The sequence below is a fragment of the Pungitius pungitius genome, chromosome 5, assembly GCF_949316345.1.
Source record: "Pungitius pungitius chromosome 5, fPunPun2.1, whole genome shotgun sequence".
Lineage (NCBI taxonomy): Eukaryota > Metazoa > Chordata > Actinopteri > Perciformes > Gasterosteidae > Pungitius > Pungitius pungitius.
Window position 1 is genome coordinate 19,492,949 of NC_084904.1, and position 19,143 is coordinate 19,512,091.

Here is a 19,143-nt window from a genome sequence, read left to right on the forward strand (position 1 = left end):
TTTTCTCCCTCTTCCGTCACCTTATTCTCCATCGGTGCCTTCCCCTCGATGACGAGGAGCGATTTGGTGGTTAAAACCCGAGACACGGCACAGCGCATTGGTCTCGTGTCGCAGCCGCCGCTTCAAAATAGACACAAAGTTCGCGCAGCATGTGCAGCCGAGGACGTGTGAACCTTCACTCCTGCTCTGAGAAGGCTGGTTGTGACAAGCAGAGGCGCTGAAAGACCCGAGGTGCCAGCGTCTGTTTCAGCTCAGCTATTGAACTGGAATGTGCTCTTTGTCGCTCTCTTTTTTTTGTTTGTTTTTTTGTGTCATTTTCTGTTTTTTCGTGGCAGCGAGCGAATCCAAGATGATCATTTACAGTGAGCAGCAGGAATCCTTTGTACGTGGCCTTACGTGACCCCACGTGACCCCACGTGACCCCACGCAACGCTCCAATGAAATCACTGCAAATGTTCTCACCAAAAAAAAAAAAAAAACGCTCTGCGTGAAACACACACACACACACACTCCGGCAAAAAGCAACAACCACGCGAATCATTCACTCACACCGTCCGTCCCCGCCGGGCCCGGCCCGCGTTTTTCGGGGGGGGGGGGGTCTATTCGTGCACGTTGTTGCTCGAGTAGAAACTGGACGTCTCGGATACGGTTTTGGAGACGCTGCGCGACGACGACTCGTTGGAGGTGAGGTCCGCGGAGGAGCTGTGCGCCCCGGCGGCGAGCGCGGGCCCGGCGGGCTGCGGGGCCGCCGCCGGCAGCGCCCTGGCCCTGGGCGGCTCCTGGTCGCCGCCCACCGGGAGGACGGTGGAGACGGTGGTCTCCATGCGGCTGGTCTTGTACACGCTGGTCTGGGTGTGAAGGTAGCGGGTGGACTTGAGCTCCAGGCCTTCGTACGAGCCTCGCGGGACGCACGGGCAGAAGCTGAAGGCCTGTTTGAAGCCGGCCCGGAACCTGTTGGGAGAGAAGCAAAGATTAGTCCGGTTTACTTTGCTTTAGGTGCACTCAGGAAGAAAAGGGTGGGAATCTAACAGCCGGGCTCTCCTCATGAAATCACACCTGCCGATAAAGGCCGACACAGCTAAATCATCATGTTTAACTCTGAAGGAGCAGAGGTACGAAGCCGCATAATAATTCACGCTTTTATATATAAATCTACTGAGCTCATAGAGATGGATGTTATCTTACATAGAATGATGACTTAACCTCAGCTGTTCAACCCACATTTTAGGTTTTTTATTCATTATCAACCATCTGCTATTTCTCTTTTTTGCAATGCACGTCCTTGCACATTTTTTTGACTGACATTCTATTACTAACGCCACGGATTGACATCAAACTGTTGGTGCTCGCCGTGGGATTCAGGCCATTTCAGAGACGTGTTTTAAAGTTGGTGTCTTCGGTTCACGTGGTGATGGATGTCTTTGAGGAGCAGAGTTTCTTCCCAAACTGAACCGCCTCCCTACAAAGTTGTCGACTGCTCGTCACTATGAGAGCCCCCGGGGGGGGGAAAAGGGTATTGCGATGCGATTACTCTACCCGAGTGTGCTTGTGTGCGTGTCACTGAATGACAACAGGAATAATGATTTCACCTCTGAAAAGTTGTCATCTTTTCTTAAAAAAGAGGGGGAACAAAATGCTCACCGTATCTAGTGCAAAAAATACATTACTTTCTCGGTGATAACGCCAGAATATATTAATAGTTTAATAAATAGTGATATTATCTTTTGATGACCGACCTGTCGTTGAGGCAGCAGTAGATGATGGGGTTGTACATGGTGGAGCTCATGGCCAGCCACATGATGGCCAGGTAGACCTGCTGGATGAACCTTTCTTCAAACAGGGCGGGGAAGGCCTGATGCAGCAGGAAGAAGATGTGGTAGGGCAGCCAGCAGACGGCAAACGTGCACACCACCACGATCATCATCTTCACCACCTGTTGGGGAACACAACCGCGTGTTGTCTACCGCGTTTTGCCAATGTTGCCAGTGTCGTTTTGCACCGCAGAAAAGGATTTATGTTGCACATATGTTGCAGGTTATCAAAACACCTCAGTGCAATGGTCCTGTCATTGTCACAGTTCCAGCAGGGGACCTGCCTCATAAATAATGGAAATACATACAAAACCTGTCCAGGAAAAAAAACACACACACAATGTTACAGCAGCTCTCTCCTTCTTCCAGTAACCTTTTTAAGATGAGGAACGCTGCAGCGCATTGATTAACTCCGCTGAGGACTACTTATAACATTACTCATCCTCAGCGGGACATGATGGTCTGCGGAGGATTTTATGACAATCCATCCAACACAGTTCAATCTTTCAAACTACGTGTTGTGTGACTGGCAGGGTCTCATCAGAGCAGAGACACCTTAGTAAATATGTCGGAGAAAGACGCTGGGATGAAGATTTCGTAACCGGGAAAACAAGACAGGGCAGCCACGTCCAGTTCAGCACTGCGGCGTAGAAAAAAGTGCAGGTGATGTGGTTGGATTCGAATCACACTGGTTGGTAAAAATAACCCTGTGTGTGTGTGTGTGTGTGTGTGTGTGTGTGTGTGTGTGTGTGTGTGTGTGTGTGTGTGTGCGTGCTGGTCACCTTGCGTTTGGCCGTGAGCTGCTCCTTGTAGCGGTCAGAAGAGTCTCCGGGGATTTCGCTGGCCCAGAGGGTGAGTCCCACCACCAGATAAGCACATCCCATCACCAGCAGAGGAAGGAAATAGATCAGGATGGTCACGCACACGTAGTACCTACAAGAAATGAATCACGTTTCATTAATAAATTTACAGACACTCAAGATGTCCTAAAAGGACACCTGAATAGAACATCAGGCAACGAAAGACGTCGCGATGTTTCTTAGATCCAGATGCTGATTATACTATATTATACTGAACATCGGCCTGAAGTAAGAAAAGTGAGTCTACCGAAAAAGAAGTACGAATTGTTAACTGGAAATGAGGAAACGAAATCGAAAAGCAGAGCTTGACATGGCAGCAGGTCCTCAGAGGGGATCCCAACATTCAGTTTCATGTCGTTCCAGTGGCAGCGGAGACTTTAAACAGAAGGTATTTTTTTCATCCAAGCAATTTCCCCTAAATCTTAAGCTCTATACGGCAAGTTAGTAAATCGAGTCGAGGGCTGAATCAATCATCCATACTGTGTCAGCCAGAGGAAAGATAAATGGTTTCACTTTGTGACACGGGGACCCCATATGGGGGCCAAAATTGTTCCACAGTGACATTTAAACTGATTGTTACACATTATGGCACTAACAGGGGTTCCTCCTTACCCCCACAAACATACATTATACCAAAAGACCAAGTAGTTCCAGAGTTATTACACTTTTTTTTAATCATGAGTGGGCCATTTTCAGGCCAAGTGTCCAATCAAAGGTGTGAACGGAAATCAGTTAGACTCCATGACTGTAATTTCAAACTCTTAACGAAGTAATTAAATATGACAGTTTCAGTATTTTGCTCATGATTTAGTAATCGAAGACGGACACACCATCTGATCGGGTTACACCGCTGTCCCCGCGCGTGTGTGTGTGCAGGTTAACGAGGGGATGTGCACGTGCAGATTCAAATGTGTTCAAATGTGGCAAATTGCATTGTATCGGGCTTTGTGTATTTAACCGTGTGTGTATTTGACCTGACTCCGGCATCCACGGAGGGACAATCAGTTTTCCCCTCTGCAAACGCTGCAGAGGAGACTCACAGACAATTATCTGCAATTATGTTAATTCCGCTAAATACCCGGGCACATGGGAGCTCTCATCAAAGAAATGGCCGCACACTGAGGAACACGCACACATACAGATACACGGAAAAGTAGACGTGTTATCCAGTCAAAGGGAAAAAACTGAATAGAATTGATTGTTAGAATTGATAGTGTCATATCGAGTCATTAGAGGGAAGACGTCCTCACATTCTGAGTTAGACGGATGCTTTGTGTTCAAATTGGTTAAAAGCCCCCCCAAAAAAAGAACAGACTTCATGGTTGGACCTTCGTTCTGATCAAGTTATTCCTCATACTACAGTTTGTATCATTTGATACTCAAAGTCCAACCTCATTTCATTTAAAGTTGCCTATGAATGAAACACGAGTGGAAAACCTCTTGCATCGATTACGCTGCATTCCGACGAACTCTCAACTAGAAAATGTCCAACCTCCGTCAATAAAAAGTAAAAGGTAACTTCTTCTCAAGGCCAGAAGTCCTACTTGTGAATTGATATATTTCCAACCCCAGGTTTGGCGCTTACGTAGAATGGATTACAAGGTCTATGTGTAAGTTTACTTTAAAATATCTTCTCTGCAAAAAACATACAACAACAACATACAAATGCCAAATGCTTGGACGATCAAAGCTGTGATCGCGATCAAAGATCGTGTTTGAGCATGTTGCTGACTGCCGGAGCTCACCGGGTCGCCGCTAACGTTGTCAATAACACCTGCTCGGTTTTCACCCTCTCTCTTCACGTCAATGGAGGAGAGAAAATGAGTGAAGGTTTGTTATTACATCTTGGAATTAACAGACTTGTATGAATAAATGACTTTCATTTATTTAAAAATAGCAGACCAAATCAATACAGAATTACATTTTTTGTTGTTGTCTGTGAAGGATAAAACTGTAAATAAGGTTCCCATCAAGCTGCTTGCATTGGCGGCCTGTGCTAGAGCAACACCACTGCGTCACTCCTCCTCCTCCTGTCCAGATGTCCATCTCATTTACATGTGCACTCTTCCTGAAGTGCTCGCTCTCATTATTCCTCCAGACACTGAATCGTGAAAGTGTAAATCAGGGAGAGTTGAAAGATTCATGCGGCCAATCCCGCGGATTTGCATGATTAAAGTGGCGTTGTTGGCGGTGGCGCCGTCGGGGGGGGGGGACGGCATCCAACGTCACGACGCCAGGCGACCTCTGCGTTGGTTGGAAGTTGGCTCAATAAACGAAAAGTGCCGTATCAAAATAAAAAACGTCTTATTGAACAGAAGTCAGAGAGATTGGAAAGCTACTGTATCCACAAGACATTTTGAACGAAAACATGAAAGCCCATGAGGGTATTCATGTTTGCTGCTTAACAACATCTGATCTTTTCTTGTCATTTGCACGTGTTTTTTTTCTACTCATTTCATTTTCATCAGATAGCTCAGCTCCTGTACAAATGCTCCAAAGTATGAAGGGGTGTGAAATAAAAATGACCAACCCCAGCAGACCTTTTGCTCCCACTGATGGATGCTTCGGGGAATAAAAGCTTTCTGTCATACCAGCTGATTCAAATAAACCCACACACACACACACACACACACACACGGACAATTATACACACAGTGACACACTTGTGTGATATCTTGTGGTACTGAAGTTTTACCTCTTCCCTCTTTCAGCGGACTTACATGAGTCAAAGGTCTTTGGCTGTTGTAAGTGTGAACATGTCAGTGTGAAGATGAATAGAAATCCAACTGAAAGGAGTCTGAGCTCAAAAGACATTGATTCTAAATGACTGTATATGAGCATCGAACTGAAGGGAATTCACATTTTACCATGAAAACTGCGCCTGCTCATTTAAACCTGTGGCTGTTTGTACATAAATAATGAGTGTGCGTGTGTTTAGGAGGAAGGGGCAATGTTACAATGACTTTTCCTGCCAGCCGAGGCGAAAGAATACTGAAGGTAACAGGACGCCGCGCTCCTCGCCGCCTCGCTGCCACTAATCTCAGGCTCATGTCTCGTGAAGCCCAATTTAGTGGAGAGAGATCACAGAGGACACGACGTGCTGACTGAGATTTCAGATTTCCTCCCTTTCCTTGGAGTGTGTGTGTCTCTGCGTGTCTTTATTCAGCTTCACAGAAATCTGTTTTGTGAGATGTTCTTGTATTTCTTTTTCATGGGAATCAAATAGTGCCTCAAAGCGGGAAAAAATGAGGACGATTGATCACGATTTTGTACTTTTTTTTACACAAAATAGGGTTATCATAATTGCGATCGCCGGGTCGTTTGCGATGAACCAAAAAATACTATACTATATATATACACTTACTAATTTCCCTAGTAACCGTATTATAAAAGCAATGAGCTCCTCGAGTCCAATAATGTAACAGTTCGGGGGGGGGGGGGGGTGTGGCTGCTAATTGTTGCTAATTGCAGAACACAAAGCCACACAGCAACGAGTGGTTTGTTATGTGGGACGCAGTAATCAGTTTACAAAGCAAAGCAAGTGCGAAAATGAAGTTGCTGTCGCCAGCGTCCGTCTAGAGGCAGGTGCAAACGTGAGAGGAGGACACGCTGGCTGCGTGGAAGCGCGCCGGTCCCTGGTGCAGCGGCGATAATTAAGGTGAGCGTGGTGTCGCAGTCATCTGCATAAGCATGAATTTGTATACAATGTCACTTATTAATACTTCCCCATGACGCCCAGTGAGCGGGAAGGCAGGAGCCCCCCTCCTCCCCCCCCACACACCCCCTCCCCCGATGGGCCGGGGACAGCGGGCGGGAAGAAGGAAAGACGCGTGGGACGTGACCCTCGGGGTCACCCTTAATCAGGTGAGTCATTTACAGCTCGAGCAGCTGAGCTGAACGACAACTCACACAGCGCCTACGTGGGCCTTTATTACACTATGATTTAAAAAAAAAAAAGTTATAACTGCAGCTGCCACCCTTTAATTAACACTGAAATTTCCATTTCGCTGTTCATGACAAACTATATTTCCACAGAGATGTGTGGACAGAGGCAATAGAAAAAGGGGATGTTGATGGGCTGAGATTTTTTTTTTTGCCATCACCAGAGCTGTGATCAGCGTTGCTGTCGTTGTGTCTGAGTGCCTGCACGTGTGCGTCATCGCGTGGGCGCTTTTTTTTCCTGTGTTTGCTGAACTACTCCAGTGTGCACATTTATGGGACGCGATCGTGCCTTTGTGTGTGTGTGTGTGTGTGTGTGTGTGTGTGTGCGTTTACAAAAAGACAAATTGGAGTTCCTGGGGTGGCGTACGGTGAGAATAAATCACAGCCAGGGACCCTTACTGCGGCCTGTGTTTTTGAAGCGGAAGCTTTTTTTTTCCCCGGCACAGCGAGGTTCCAGAGTGTGCGTGAGGAAGATTAAACCCACCATTTGCACAACCGTACAGTTCCCCGAATTTCTCTATGATCGCGCTGTAGATCACGGCGCGAGGGGAGGTGGGTAGAGGTGCGCTTCTGCACCAGTGGCAGCGTTAGCCGTTTCCTCTGCACAAGGGAAATACAGTGTTAAATTTTCCCAGAGGCTCAGGGAGTGGTATGAGATGAATGTGGCTTCGGTTCTATTTTAGCAGCCAAAAGTAAGATGATATCTGGAGGAAGGGTGACTAGTGGACAGTCCGACCAGGCTTGCATGGTACCTCGAAAATCATTCTCACTGCATGTTTTGATCTTCACACGATGTGTCTGGCGAGCTTCTCGGCAAACCTCTTTGGAATAAAATGATATGCAACGAGCCTTAAAAGGAGCCCTTGGGGGGGGGGCGTGAAATGAATACATCAGGGACTTCCCGTCACTGCGCGTTAACTCATCGATTCCAGTCGTTTCAACGAGGGGGAAGCCGTCCTGCCCGAAGGCGGCACAAGGCGAGACTCGTTGCCACCCAGGTGAACGTGCACAGACTCAGGCCTAAGCTCACTGTGCTGACTTTGGCCGATGGAATAGACGAAGAATATTGTCATCCCAATTGTAAACAGGCCTTTAACTGCTCGGTGATCTCTTCTACATGAGTCGTTTTGATGTTAAGCGGCTCAGGGTCCGTGTGTTCAATACGGTCTGACTCGAGTTGCAGATATCAAAAAGCCATGAACACGTGTTGGCAATTTAACATGAGTGTTGAGAAGCTGAACAAATTGGGGATCTGTCAGCTTCGACGTAAACGGCAGTGATTTAATCAGAAATGAATAAAAAAGGAAATCGGGACAAAAATCTCAGATCTTACATTTTCTGATAAAATAATGACAACTAGTCCATATGGTGTTTTACTTCTTATGTTCTCAACTGTTTATTGTCTTGAAAATGCTTTGTGAAGCAACTGGTCAAGATTTCTTGAAAGTCATGTTATCTTTAGAAAGGGTTAAATTCAATAGAAATTCTTCTTTTCTCCTCTCAAACGCGACTCGTTTGCCTTCCGGTAGAGGGAGCGCACAAATCTCCTGTGATGTGCTTTCAATTTATTCACCACAAAGCAGAAAAAAGATTGCATGCTTTTTTTTCGACGCGCTCCCTAATTTAGCCTTAATACAAACAACATCCTCCCGCATTTGCTGTCAATACAAAAGCAATTAACGCACGCTTGTCGACTATGTAAATAGCGGCTCCACAGAGACACTCACATTATTTTGAAGTCGCACACGGTGTACGTGGGCCAGTCGATGAAGCACACCACCCGGCTGGGCTGCCTGTCAATGTCGGAGTAGTAGTACTGAGGGAACGCCAGGAGCAGAGCCAGCGCCCAGATCACCACGACCACCACCTTGGTCTCGGTGGAGGACATGCGCTGCTGCAGAGGGTGGATGATGGCCATGTACCTGCAGGGGGGAGAAGATACAGTGATGCTGAGCAACACCTGAGACACCTTTAGGTCAGGTTGGATAAGTCACCAGCACCTCATAATCCCTTATTTACTGTATGATTGATTAGCACTTCATTTGCTGGCTTTGAATGTATTCAAATGAACATCCATCTGATTTCCACACTGAGACGTTTTGGGTTTAGCTCAGCCTGGCGTAGACATTGGAGGCCATCATCAAAAGAATCATTGCACCCAAACAAGAAAAATCAAAATTTAAATTACGGCCCTTTTAAGCATTAGTTAAAAAGACAATGAGGCCGTTATGAAATGTTTGTTAAAATGTAATAACAGGACTAAATAAGTGTTTAAATATAAGCACTTATAAAACTCTTTTCCACAGTTTATAGAATGCTTATAAATGTTAAGAAAATGTTTGCGTCAATATTGGTTATAACATAAACACATTCATTAAATGACCTATTATGTCATTGTTAAACATTTACTAAGCTGCTTTAGTTGCTTTGCTAAAATGAATCAATACTTAATCATGCATTCATTATGTTTTTGCAGTTACCAGCTCTAAAGCAACAAGTTTCTTGTTACGGTTAGTAAATTTTAGATTATGCACGTATGAATTCAGAATTAGAAATCTATCTATTTTGCCCATTGCAACACATAAAGGCAGACGATAAACAAAAGTACAGATGGAGAATTCTTTGGTAAGTCTGTGATCACAAGTTATTTAGGTCCTTGATGTAGACAAAGTGTGAAAAATGCTTATTCGTGCTAGAGTCACAAACTGAAAATAGTGTTTCTGAAAAGTAACTTCACACTGAAAAACAACCGGCAGGACACACATACACACACACACACACACACTCGCCCACTCACCTACATCTGAAACATTTAAAAGGAAAAGAACGACGCAGTAAGCTTTGATTTGTTAAATGTCATACTGGTGGTAAATCGATTTTCTGGATAAAATCTTCTCTGTGTGTATTTTTGAGGATTGGATCATGAAGGACACTTCCACTCTGATCTTTACCATCGGCATTTTAGAAATCACCCCAAACACTCAACTTAAGGCTTCTTACCAGAGAGACGACGAGGTGCAAGAATAACTCAAAATGGCATTGCTGTGCTGGACTGTATCCAGTGTGGAAGCCTTCATTTCTGTGAGCTTTAACATCAGTGATATTATTATTATTTTTTGACCCCTTTTAAGCAAAGCTCTCCAGTGAAATACCGGGTCTAATTAAAGGCTTGATTCCACTAATCACCCAAATGAATCTGCTAAATGGACGTCAACTTCTCCCCTTAATTATTTCAGAGACGAGAGGGGGGCCTTTGAAATCAAACGCTCCCAGCGGTCTGCTAAAAACCGGCGATCACAGCCTTGGCTTTACTTTGGCTGCGCTTCAAACGCCGCTTTTCTCCATGAAGGTGAGTCACAGTCCGGCGGGGCGATGTCCAAAATCAAACACACAGCTCAGCTGCACAGCACAATGCTCGGCTTGTTCCACTGCTCAAATCCCCACTATCAGCCCGGCGGGCTCGGCACAACCATCAAATGTTGAACCCGATCTGAAACAGACCTGCACAAATCCTCCTTACCTAACAATGGACTTGCAGTTACTCTGCAAAAAAAAGAAGGAATTTGATAATGTACCATTTTAATCCTAAACTAGCCAACTCTCAAACTTTCTGATGGACGTCTGTGATTCAAATTCAAACCCCTGAACCATTAATCCTTCGACTTCGAAACGTTTTTTTTAGTTTGAGCGTTTTTTTTGTCCAGGGAATAATCAAAGCTCCTCCAGGGTATGTTCAATTGAACCGTCCATTTGTTGGCTTTTTTTTATCTCCAAAAAAAAGCAGCTGCATTCTAAGGCTATTCCCGAGACCTCAACGAATGATGGAAGAAAACGGCTGAACGGATTCAAAAGTCCCATCAACCTCAGCGGGGAGTTCAGAGGCATTTGAGTTAAAATTCTGGAAAGCACACCTCCGAGACTTTGCTCTCCAAATATGTGTGCGTGGGCAATATCTGATTTCTCTTACGGCGGTGCCTTCTGACTGGGTGAGAAGGCAGCGAGGGCAGCTGTTGTTAGATTGCGCGGGGTGACATACACCTCCAATTACCCACAAACAGCAACTAAACCGCCGAGGCAATGCAACAGTTCGATATAAACAGCATGAGGCCGCTGCGCTGTTTTCCCGAAGAAGAGGAAGTGATTAAGACGAAAGCAGCTAAAGCGACGGATGTAATTGGCCGACTTCGAGCCTGCCAGGGTTTTTCTTTTTGTCCGTTTTTTTTTTTTTTTTTTTTCAAATTGCATTTGAAAGTAGGCTCTGGTAATTCGATCATGATTTTGCTTCATCTGGATTATTGGACTCTCAGGGGGCTGCTGTCGTCTTGCAGGAGGTTACGTAAAGCTTCCATCAGAGGGTGAAGGTGACAGAGATGGTGGTGGCTTTTCTTGTGTGTGTGTGTGTGTGTGTGTGTTTGGTCATTTGAAGGGTCGTTGTTTCCATTAGTTTCCACATGCATAGGTGTGAATCCTTTAGCCAGCTCAGTCCCATCAACAACCAACAGACCCCATGTCCTGTGGGAACCCAAACTGTCCCCCAGCCTGCGGTCTTATGGGTGAGCGTATAGCCTTTGTGTGCAGGTGCGCGTCGGAATGCTAAGCAGCGTGTGTCCACCGAGGCAGGAGATGAGCTTGCTTATTGAGGTTAGCCGAATTTAGAGAACACCACCGTCATAGCATTCGGGGAAACGTGCTGCAAAGTGATAAAAGCACAACAAAACACAGAAACAACAAACAATTAACGCACTGGAAATGTTGAAAAAACAGGAACGACTAAATTGATGAACAGAGGATACTGCTAATTTTTTGTCATGTTTTTGTTTTTTGAAGTTCCACTATTCCGATTTGATGACCAGATAGTATTTACCACTATGTTAATTTGCATGCTATTAATTAAAAGGCTAACACTGGGCACACTGCAAACATATATACTTATGTCTTAGGAATTATGTGTGTGTTTCTGCTGACATAATATCTTAATGCAAAATTGTGCTGCGTGTCCAGCAAATATACCAAACTGATTCAGTATTAAAACACCAGGGACCAGAGATAAATAACCATGTCCTTACATATTCACATGTTGACATCCAGCATATTTAGTTAAATTGAAAATTGAAAAAAGCATGTATTTAAATAAATATTGTATAACAATGAGGTTTTGAGTCCTAACCAAGGCGGGGAACTTTTTCATCTGGGCTCGGGCCGTGTCCCAAAGAGGCGGGTCTAAGAAGCAGTCAGCCAATCACTGATAAACTTAATGAGTGACATTATAATTTTAGATTTGGGCATAGCCCCTCGCCGCCCTGCGCAGCGCTCTCGTCAGGACGAGTCTCCGACGCGCTGCTTAACAACAAAACAAGAGCGACCACCGCGGTGTCCTTCCAAAAAGACCCGACCCGAACTCGCCACGAGAGAAGAACTCTGCCAGAGAAACTAGAGGTAAAACGAAATACGTTGTGGAGATGGTTTGTGACGTCGGCTTTATTTCCTGTTTTATAAACGTAAACCCTGATTCAACTGTAGAAAAACATAAAGGCACATAAAGGAAATTTGACCTCTGCTTTTAACCGATCCGAAGCGTTTAGAAGCGAGGGGGTCGGAGGCCTCAGCATCGAGGACGCTTTGACTCCCCGACAGGAGGAGCACGCAAACCGCCAGTCGAAGTGATCAAAGGACGACGCGCTCCACCCACTGGCCCACAGCTTTCACAAGGCCCTTCTGTGAAGCATAGAATCCATCCCACTTCTCAAGTACAGATAACCAGAAAGAGAGAGGTGGGCAGAATGACTTCTCACGATGACCCCTCAGGGGGAAACAAGACAGAGGAGTGAGCGCAGGAGGTGGAAATTGGAAGAGGGAGGTGAGACGAGGCCACCGCTAACACCCGTTGATACGCTGTGCAGTAATGATCCAGTCCACTCTTCTCGGAAGTCCGATAATACCGGTGTTCCCGGAAAATTGGGCCAAAAAGTGATCCAGCTGGACTTTGCCAACGTGAACTTCCGTTCATCTGTTTGCCGAGGGCACACATTTCCTCAATGCAGAAACACATTTCGATCGGAACGCCGGGAATATAGATTCACAATTTCCATAATCCATTGCGATGGGCTGCAGTATCCGTCTTCTGCGGTCTTGACCTTGTGTGCGTCAGCCAGGTGAATACGAAATGTCCAGCGTGGCCCACTCCCAAACAATCGATCCTCCATTTCTCGAGGTAATAGCACCTCTGCAGCTTCAGCTCGGGAGCCAGCGAGGCGGGGAAGTGGTCACAACAGGTTGCGAATGAAAAACATTCTCGTGGCGGCTGTGGAGTCAAAGGGTTGGCGGTCTCGATCCTGCATGTCCATGTGTCCTTGGGCGACTCACTTGACCCCAAAGCTGCTCCTGTAGCTGTGACTACAGTGTGTGAACGCTCGTTACTCGTGTGCAGGTGGTCGCTCCTGTCATCAGTGTGTGAATGGGTGTGAATGTGAACTTTGAGTGGTCGGAAGGCTAGAAAAGCGCTGTACTGAGGAACAGACCATTTACCATTTTAAACAACTGCAGTTGAAGTGCCCTGAAAGCCTCGAGGACTTCATCATCTGTCAGACTGCGACAATCAGTGCCAAAAACCAGCTGTGCTAAGGTGTGCCGCAGGAGCAGCGTTTGGGTGGCCAGATTGTGCCTGCTTTCTCTGTCTGTTTAGCGGTTAGGCTATAGCATAGGTAACATAGGTAGCATAGGTAGCAAAGGTAGCTTAGGTAGCTTAAGTAGAATAGGTAGCATAGGTAGCATAAGTAGCATAGATAGCATAGGTAGCATAAGTTGCATAGGTAGCATAAGTTGCACGAGTAGCGTAATTAGCGTAATTTTAATGGTCAACATAAAAAACCGACTCCCTCTCTCACCTCCTCACCTGCCATTCACCAAATTAAATGGCATTTCTTCACATTGTCGAACCCAACAACTGAGAACTTGTTTACTGTAGAACCAAATAAGGGTGTACAAAATTAATCTAATTCACGGTGAACATGATTCTAATAATAATCAATTTTTTATTAATATTATTAACATGCCTCATGTAGATGAGACGAACATCAAAGTTTGATGGTTATTGTCTGACTTCAACACCACCAATATAAATATAACATAATAGAAATAATTACTGAATGGAAAAAACATAAATGGAAATCCCAAAAAGAATGCCGCCCATTTAATTCAACTTAAAGTTTAAAGAGCGCTGCTATTTTTATCTACCATTATGTCAGTGTGTTCATTTGTTCTTTCTTGTATAGTAGAAAAGTGAAAAGTGAGGCAGCAGTTGTATGAGGTACAACAACCTTCCCTTTTATGTTTAGGGTTAGGGTTACCCTTACTACTCTGTTTAGCTCCATCAAGGCACCTTTGAAATTAAATTACAGGTTCCCCCAAATGTTGTTGAAAAAAACTTTGTACTATATCTTACCAGAGCATTGGACTCTAATGGCCACAAACATCCCAATCTTGCTTTTTTCTTATTTTTTATAGTTGCAGGATTTTTATACTCAAAGAAAAATAATAAAAACATCACAATGGCGGCAGGACTAATAAAATGCCAGACAATTCTATACCCTGTGGACTGCCAGATGACATCCCCTTATTACGATTAAACTGTGTCCTACATTACGTGTCGAGAGAAATGTATTTTCTCTCTCGCAGACTTGGTTAACTAATGTAAATTGAAACAGCTTTGAGTGAAGGTGATCGCCGGGGATTCATACAAAGATCTAAGAGCAGCATCAACAGGTGTGTTATTATCAACCTTCTCAATCTGTGCAGAAAAAAAACAGCAAAAAAGTTAAGCTTAGCTAAGATAAGACAAATTGCTACAGAAATTGATTTAGCAATTTAATGATGGAATGTGTACAGGAAAAAGGACTTCAACAACCACTGAAGCTTCTCCACTCAGGAGATGAAACAGTCAGCTCATTAAAACACCGATCGGATGTAACCTTCCGGAACAGAAACATCGTATCTGCATCGGGTTTTCTAAATCGCTTTAATAATTTGAGGTTCAATTGGCCCTCTTTTGAAGAACATCACATTTTTGCTCGCTCTTCTTCTGCAATAGTTTAATGGTTTTCTGACTGTTTCTCGTAACAACTAGCTCCTGATAATCACATAACGGAAGCTTTTCATGTTTTGCTTCAAATGATTTTCTCAAAATTCTCCGTTCACCTTTGAGGCGGCATTACTTGTGTGCAGGTAAACATCCGTAGAGAGAACAAAACAGGCTGAATTTATAGGTACAAATGCAATCTCAGAACCCATCAATTATCATCTGATGATGATTTAGAACGTGATGTGATTGAAATTAGCTCGTAAACTGGCTAATTGTTGAATCACAGACATTTATCAGGGATTTTAAGCATGTACTGCCAATCCTGGGAAACAGAACAGTGGATAATCACATTTCATCCCCATGCTAGATGCAGACTCACAAGTCCTCTTTTGCACGTCAAAGTCAAGTACGAGTACGACCGGAGCTCAAAATATTCAGTAACGGCCAATTAAACCTGTCAGTCTCCCCTGTGCTCGCTATGGTGTTTTTGCTGCATCGCACAATCATCTATGGCCAACTAATAGTTAGTATCGCAAAAAGGGAGAGAATGATAACTAGCCATTATTGTGTTTGTGTGTGTGTGTGTGTGTGTGTGTGTTTTCATGTAATTAATTGACAATATATTAAAGATTGTTCACATGTCCCAAATCAAATTCAAGACTTTAGAAGACAAGCCACAGGTCTTGTCCAGTCCGGGGGGGGGCGACTCCCCCTGTGGTTCTGCCTCAGCATCCCGATTGTACTGGTGATCTATGGGTTGTGTGGTGTTCTTGCGCTGCCCGACCCATAGATCGCCGGTCCCGATTGGAGCCATGACGGAGATGAATAAAGGCCTCATCAGCTCCAGCGCAGCGGGAATTCTTACAGATTTTTTACTTCCTTTGATGGCGTGGCCTGTTGTAAGCTTAATCTGCATATTTGTTCTCACGTCCTCCCGCTCTAAATGTTTGACTTTCTTTTTGTGAAATGGATTTCTTGCTCAAAGGGAGATGCACATAATGCAACATGCCACTAAGATGTAGAGGAATAAAAAAGACTGACAAGCGGCAGGCAAGATGTTCACAGCTCAACGTGTGGGTGGGAACGGTTTCCATATGTGTCACAAGGATGCATTTATACCCACAAACACACTTACACAACGCATAAAGATCAGAGATACAAAAGCAAACACATAGTGTAAATACAACAGCTTTAATGAATACAAGCACACACACATGAAAATGCAATGCCCCCCCCCCACCCCCCCCACCACATACTCAGGCATACGCACACATTCACAATGCAGCACACATTTGATCTAATTTCCATTCACCTTGTCGTCATAAGGATCTGCACTGGAGGTTTGTGGTGGCAGGAGGGAGGGAGGGGGGAGGGAGTGGGGGGTGGAGGCGCTATTTCACACAACGAGCTCCGCAGAGCTTCTTTCAACATATGACAATAAGAAGAGGTCCTCTGATGGAATAACGGAAGCTCCATGCTACATTATTTTCATAACAGTAACACGTATTTCTCCATACTGATTTCCCTCTATCAAAACTCTCAGTCAGTGCAAGAGAAGTGGACTAAACTGTGGATCACCTTTCATTGCTTTTTTAATAATAATTCAATCAACGACGCCTTAACATACAAAAGAAAAAGTATTTGAAACCATTAACTTTATTTTCATGTAATTAATGCCACACAGAAAACATCAGTGCATTAAACACCACATTTGTACTTGAACTAAATTGGGAAGGAGGCATTTCCAAGCCAATACCCTTATATTTACCTAATGACGCATCATATTTCAATGGTTATATTGTGTCAGTCAACTTTAAAACTGCAACATAAGCAACAGCAATTTGTCAGTGAAGTGACCTTTGGAGGAGCAACGCCATGGATGGTTGAAGCAACCCCATCATGGAGGACGTATCGGTAAGCGCAGGGTTCCCGAAGCACCACGGGCCAAGCATTCGGAGCGGTGTCTCAGTCAAGCTTCACACCACAAAAATGGTGTTTTAGTGTTTTTACGTACTGTTGTGAAGCTGTCACCTTAATATCAAAAAGCAACTGTGAATTCGACTGCAATGTGCAACACTGTGCTACATACAAGAATAAATCAAAAGGTGTAAGCTCACTAGTGAGACACTGAGGGGCCCGTTTCATTCAGTGATGACACACTTGTGCCCGCTGAGGAAAGACACATTCTTGGATTTTCACTCTTTTAGGGCCAGTCGACTCCCTTTTTGTTCCACCATTCTACAAATTCTTCAACCCGAGGGTAGGAAACCTATCCTAATGGAGGTGATCAGATGCCCCTCTTGGACATAATGGATGTTGCATATAATGGATACATCTGCAGTGAATTGCAGGGATGGAGCAAGCATGCAAACATATCGTGTCTCAAGAGAGAGAGAGGGAGGGAGAGAGAGGGGGAGAGAGAGAGAGAGGGGGGGGGGGGAGAGAGAGAGGGAATGCAGAACACCAGAACAAATCACATATCAGGGATCATTTGAAGCATTTCTGAATAAAAGACACGTACTATATGACCTGACCTGTTGTTCTGTTTGTTTTTTTGGAAAATTGTGTTGGTTGACAAATACCAGTGTTTGGGGTTGATGTGAGATGCACACCAGTGTGTTGAATTAAATGTTGGTTAAAGAGCAGCACAACTGTAATGCAGACTTATTTAATATTTTTTTTAAAATAAATAGCATCACAACCACCAGCCTAATTAATATGCATCCAATTAGTTGTCAATCATTTACTATAACACGGCGATTTACGACTTAATCGGTCGTAAATTGATGGTGTCATTTAAACCCATTCATTGTTGTCTACTCTTACCGCTCGCAGCTTACCTGTCCAGAGCGATTGCGGTCATTGAGTAGATGCTGGCGAAGACTGCTGCGATCGGAAAGAAGTTGTGAAAGCGGCAGTAGTCGAGTCCGAAGTACCAGTCGTTGTGCACCGCGTACGTGAAGTTGATCACGGTGTTGAAGGCGGACATGGAGGCTTCGGCGAACGCCAGGTTCAGAAGGAAATAATTGGTGACGGTCCTCATGCGTTTGTGCGCCATGATAATCCAGATCACCGTGAGATTGCCCACCACGGACACCAGCACTATGCAGCCGTACGCGATGGCCCAGAGCACGATCTTCCAGGCGGGCTGAACAAACTGGTTCCAGTGCGCGGTCCCGTTGCTGGTGTCGTTGGAGTCAGTGGTCCAAATTGGCGCATCGGTGGAATTGAATAAAGGATCCATTTCCCTGTTGAATCCCGAAAGTCGCTTTACCGAACAACCGGGGACAAACCTCACAACAAGGCAACTACGGCGGTAATTGCAAAGTGACCCAAGTTTAGGGGAAAGCACGTGACACGTAAGGAATGCTCACTTAAAAACTCATTTCCTTCCAATCAAGCTGCGGTTTATCGCGCATCTCCGTGCGCAAAGACACATCCGTGTTCCCTTCAACTTGTGGGACATGTGTGCGCGCGTGCTGCGCCCTCTCCTCTGTGCGCCGTGGTCTCTGCTGCACACCACTTTTATGTCGCGAGGCGCTGCGCACTCGTCCAATGGGCAGCGCGCGTAATTATGATTATGCTATTTATTCCATCCGACTCAGACAGCACGGCCAAGCCAACGGGATAATCGTGCATAAATACCCCTCTTCTGATTGAATTATCCTGTAATCGCTTTGTGGGTAATATAACAAATCGCAGACATGCAGGAGAATTAACGAATTCAGCCACGTGTGTAATACTGTTTTAATAGCAATACAATTTGTATGCAAGTTGTAATATAAACGGTTGTAATTGTGTAGTGGCATCATTAATGGCTATCATCTTGAGTGGATTTAATCTCAAAAATGCAATTGAAGGAATGCATTTGTTTCTGAATGTGAAGTGTCACAGTGTCCCTCCCACTCACCGCCCCCTCCTGTGGACTCATGGTCTGGACTGCGCATTTGAGGGGACGAGCTGCTTCAGCTGTGAACGTGCTGATGACAAAGATCATATGATGGAACATGTGCTCCAGAGGTTCTTCACACATTCTGACACAAACTCAAACAAAACATGCTTCACAGTAAAGAACAAACAGAAATTATTCATAAGAAGGGATGGTCAAGGATATTTTCTTCAGCAGAAAGCCAACTTTAAAAAAAAGCAATGTATTTTATCAAAGGCTTGTTCCTGGCTCCATTTTTGGGGATTGCATTTGTAGGAGCCTGCAGAGGAGCGATGTGCCAGGAGGAATGAGTTCATCCGGAGTGGAAAATATCCAATGTATCATAACTCACATTGCAGGCCTTTGTTGTTTGATTGAGTGGAGGACCTCTTAAGTTTGAGTGTTGTGAACCAGAGACGTTCTAGCAGGATATGGCTTACTAATACAATAATACTGTGGTACACATAAAAATCCTTAGAGTTAATTTTCCGGTTTTGGTCAAAAATGGTTAAAGTGCAGAGTTGA

General features: G+C 44.7%; 1 protein-coding gene across 1 annotated transcript; it reads right to left on the reverse strand.

Annotated features, from left to right (window-relative positions):
- Nucleotides 1-591: 591 nt before the first annotated feature.
- On the reverse strand, nt 592-18,465 carry tacr1a (tachykinin receptor 1a). The gene is made up of 5 exons (XM_037482879.2): nt 17,531-18,465; nt 8,341-8,535; nt 2,594-2,744; nt 1,737-1,933; nt 592-951 (listed from the first exon to the last, which is right to left on the reverse strand). The coding sequence occupies exons 1-5, from the start codon at nt 17,932-17,934 to the stop codon at nt 600-602; spliced, it is 1,299 nt and encodes a 432-aa protein (XP_037338776.2). The 5' UTR covers nt 17,935-18,465; the 3' UTR covers nt 592-599.
- Between the last annotated feature and the right edge of the window lie 678 nt (nt 18,466-19,143).

Excerpts from the sequence above, each read along its gene's own strand:
- tacr1a (XM_037482879.2), bottom strand. The coding sequence starts at position 17,934 with ATGGATCCTTTATTCAATTCCACCGATGCGCCAATTTGGACCACTGAC. Across the intron at positions 2,745-8,340 it reads GTGTGCGACTTCAAAATAAT|GTACTACGTGTGCGTGACCA; the intron begins GTGAGTGTCTCT and ends CATTTCTTGTAG. Across the intron at positions 952-1,736 it reads TACTGCTGCCTCAACGACAG|GTTCCGGGCCGGCTTCAAAC; the intron begins GTCGGTCATCAA and ends CTCTCCCAACAG.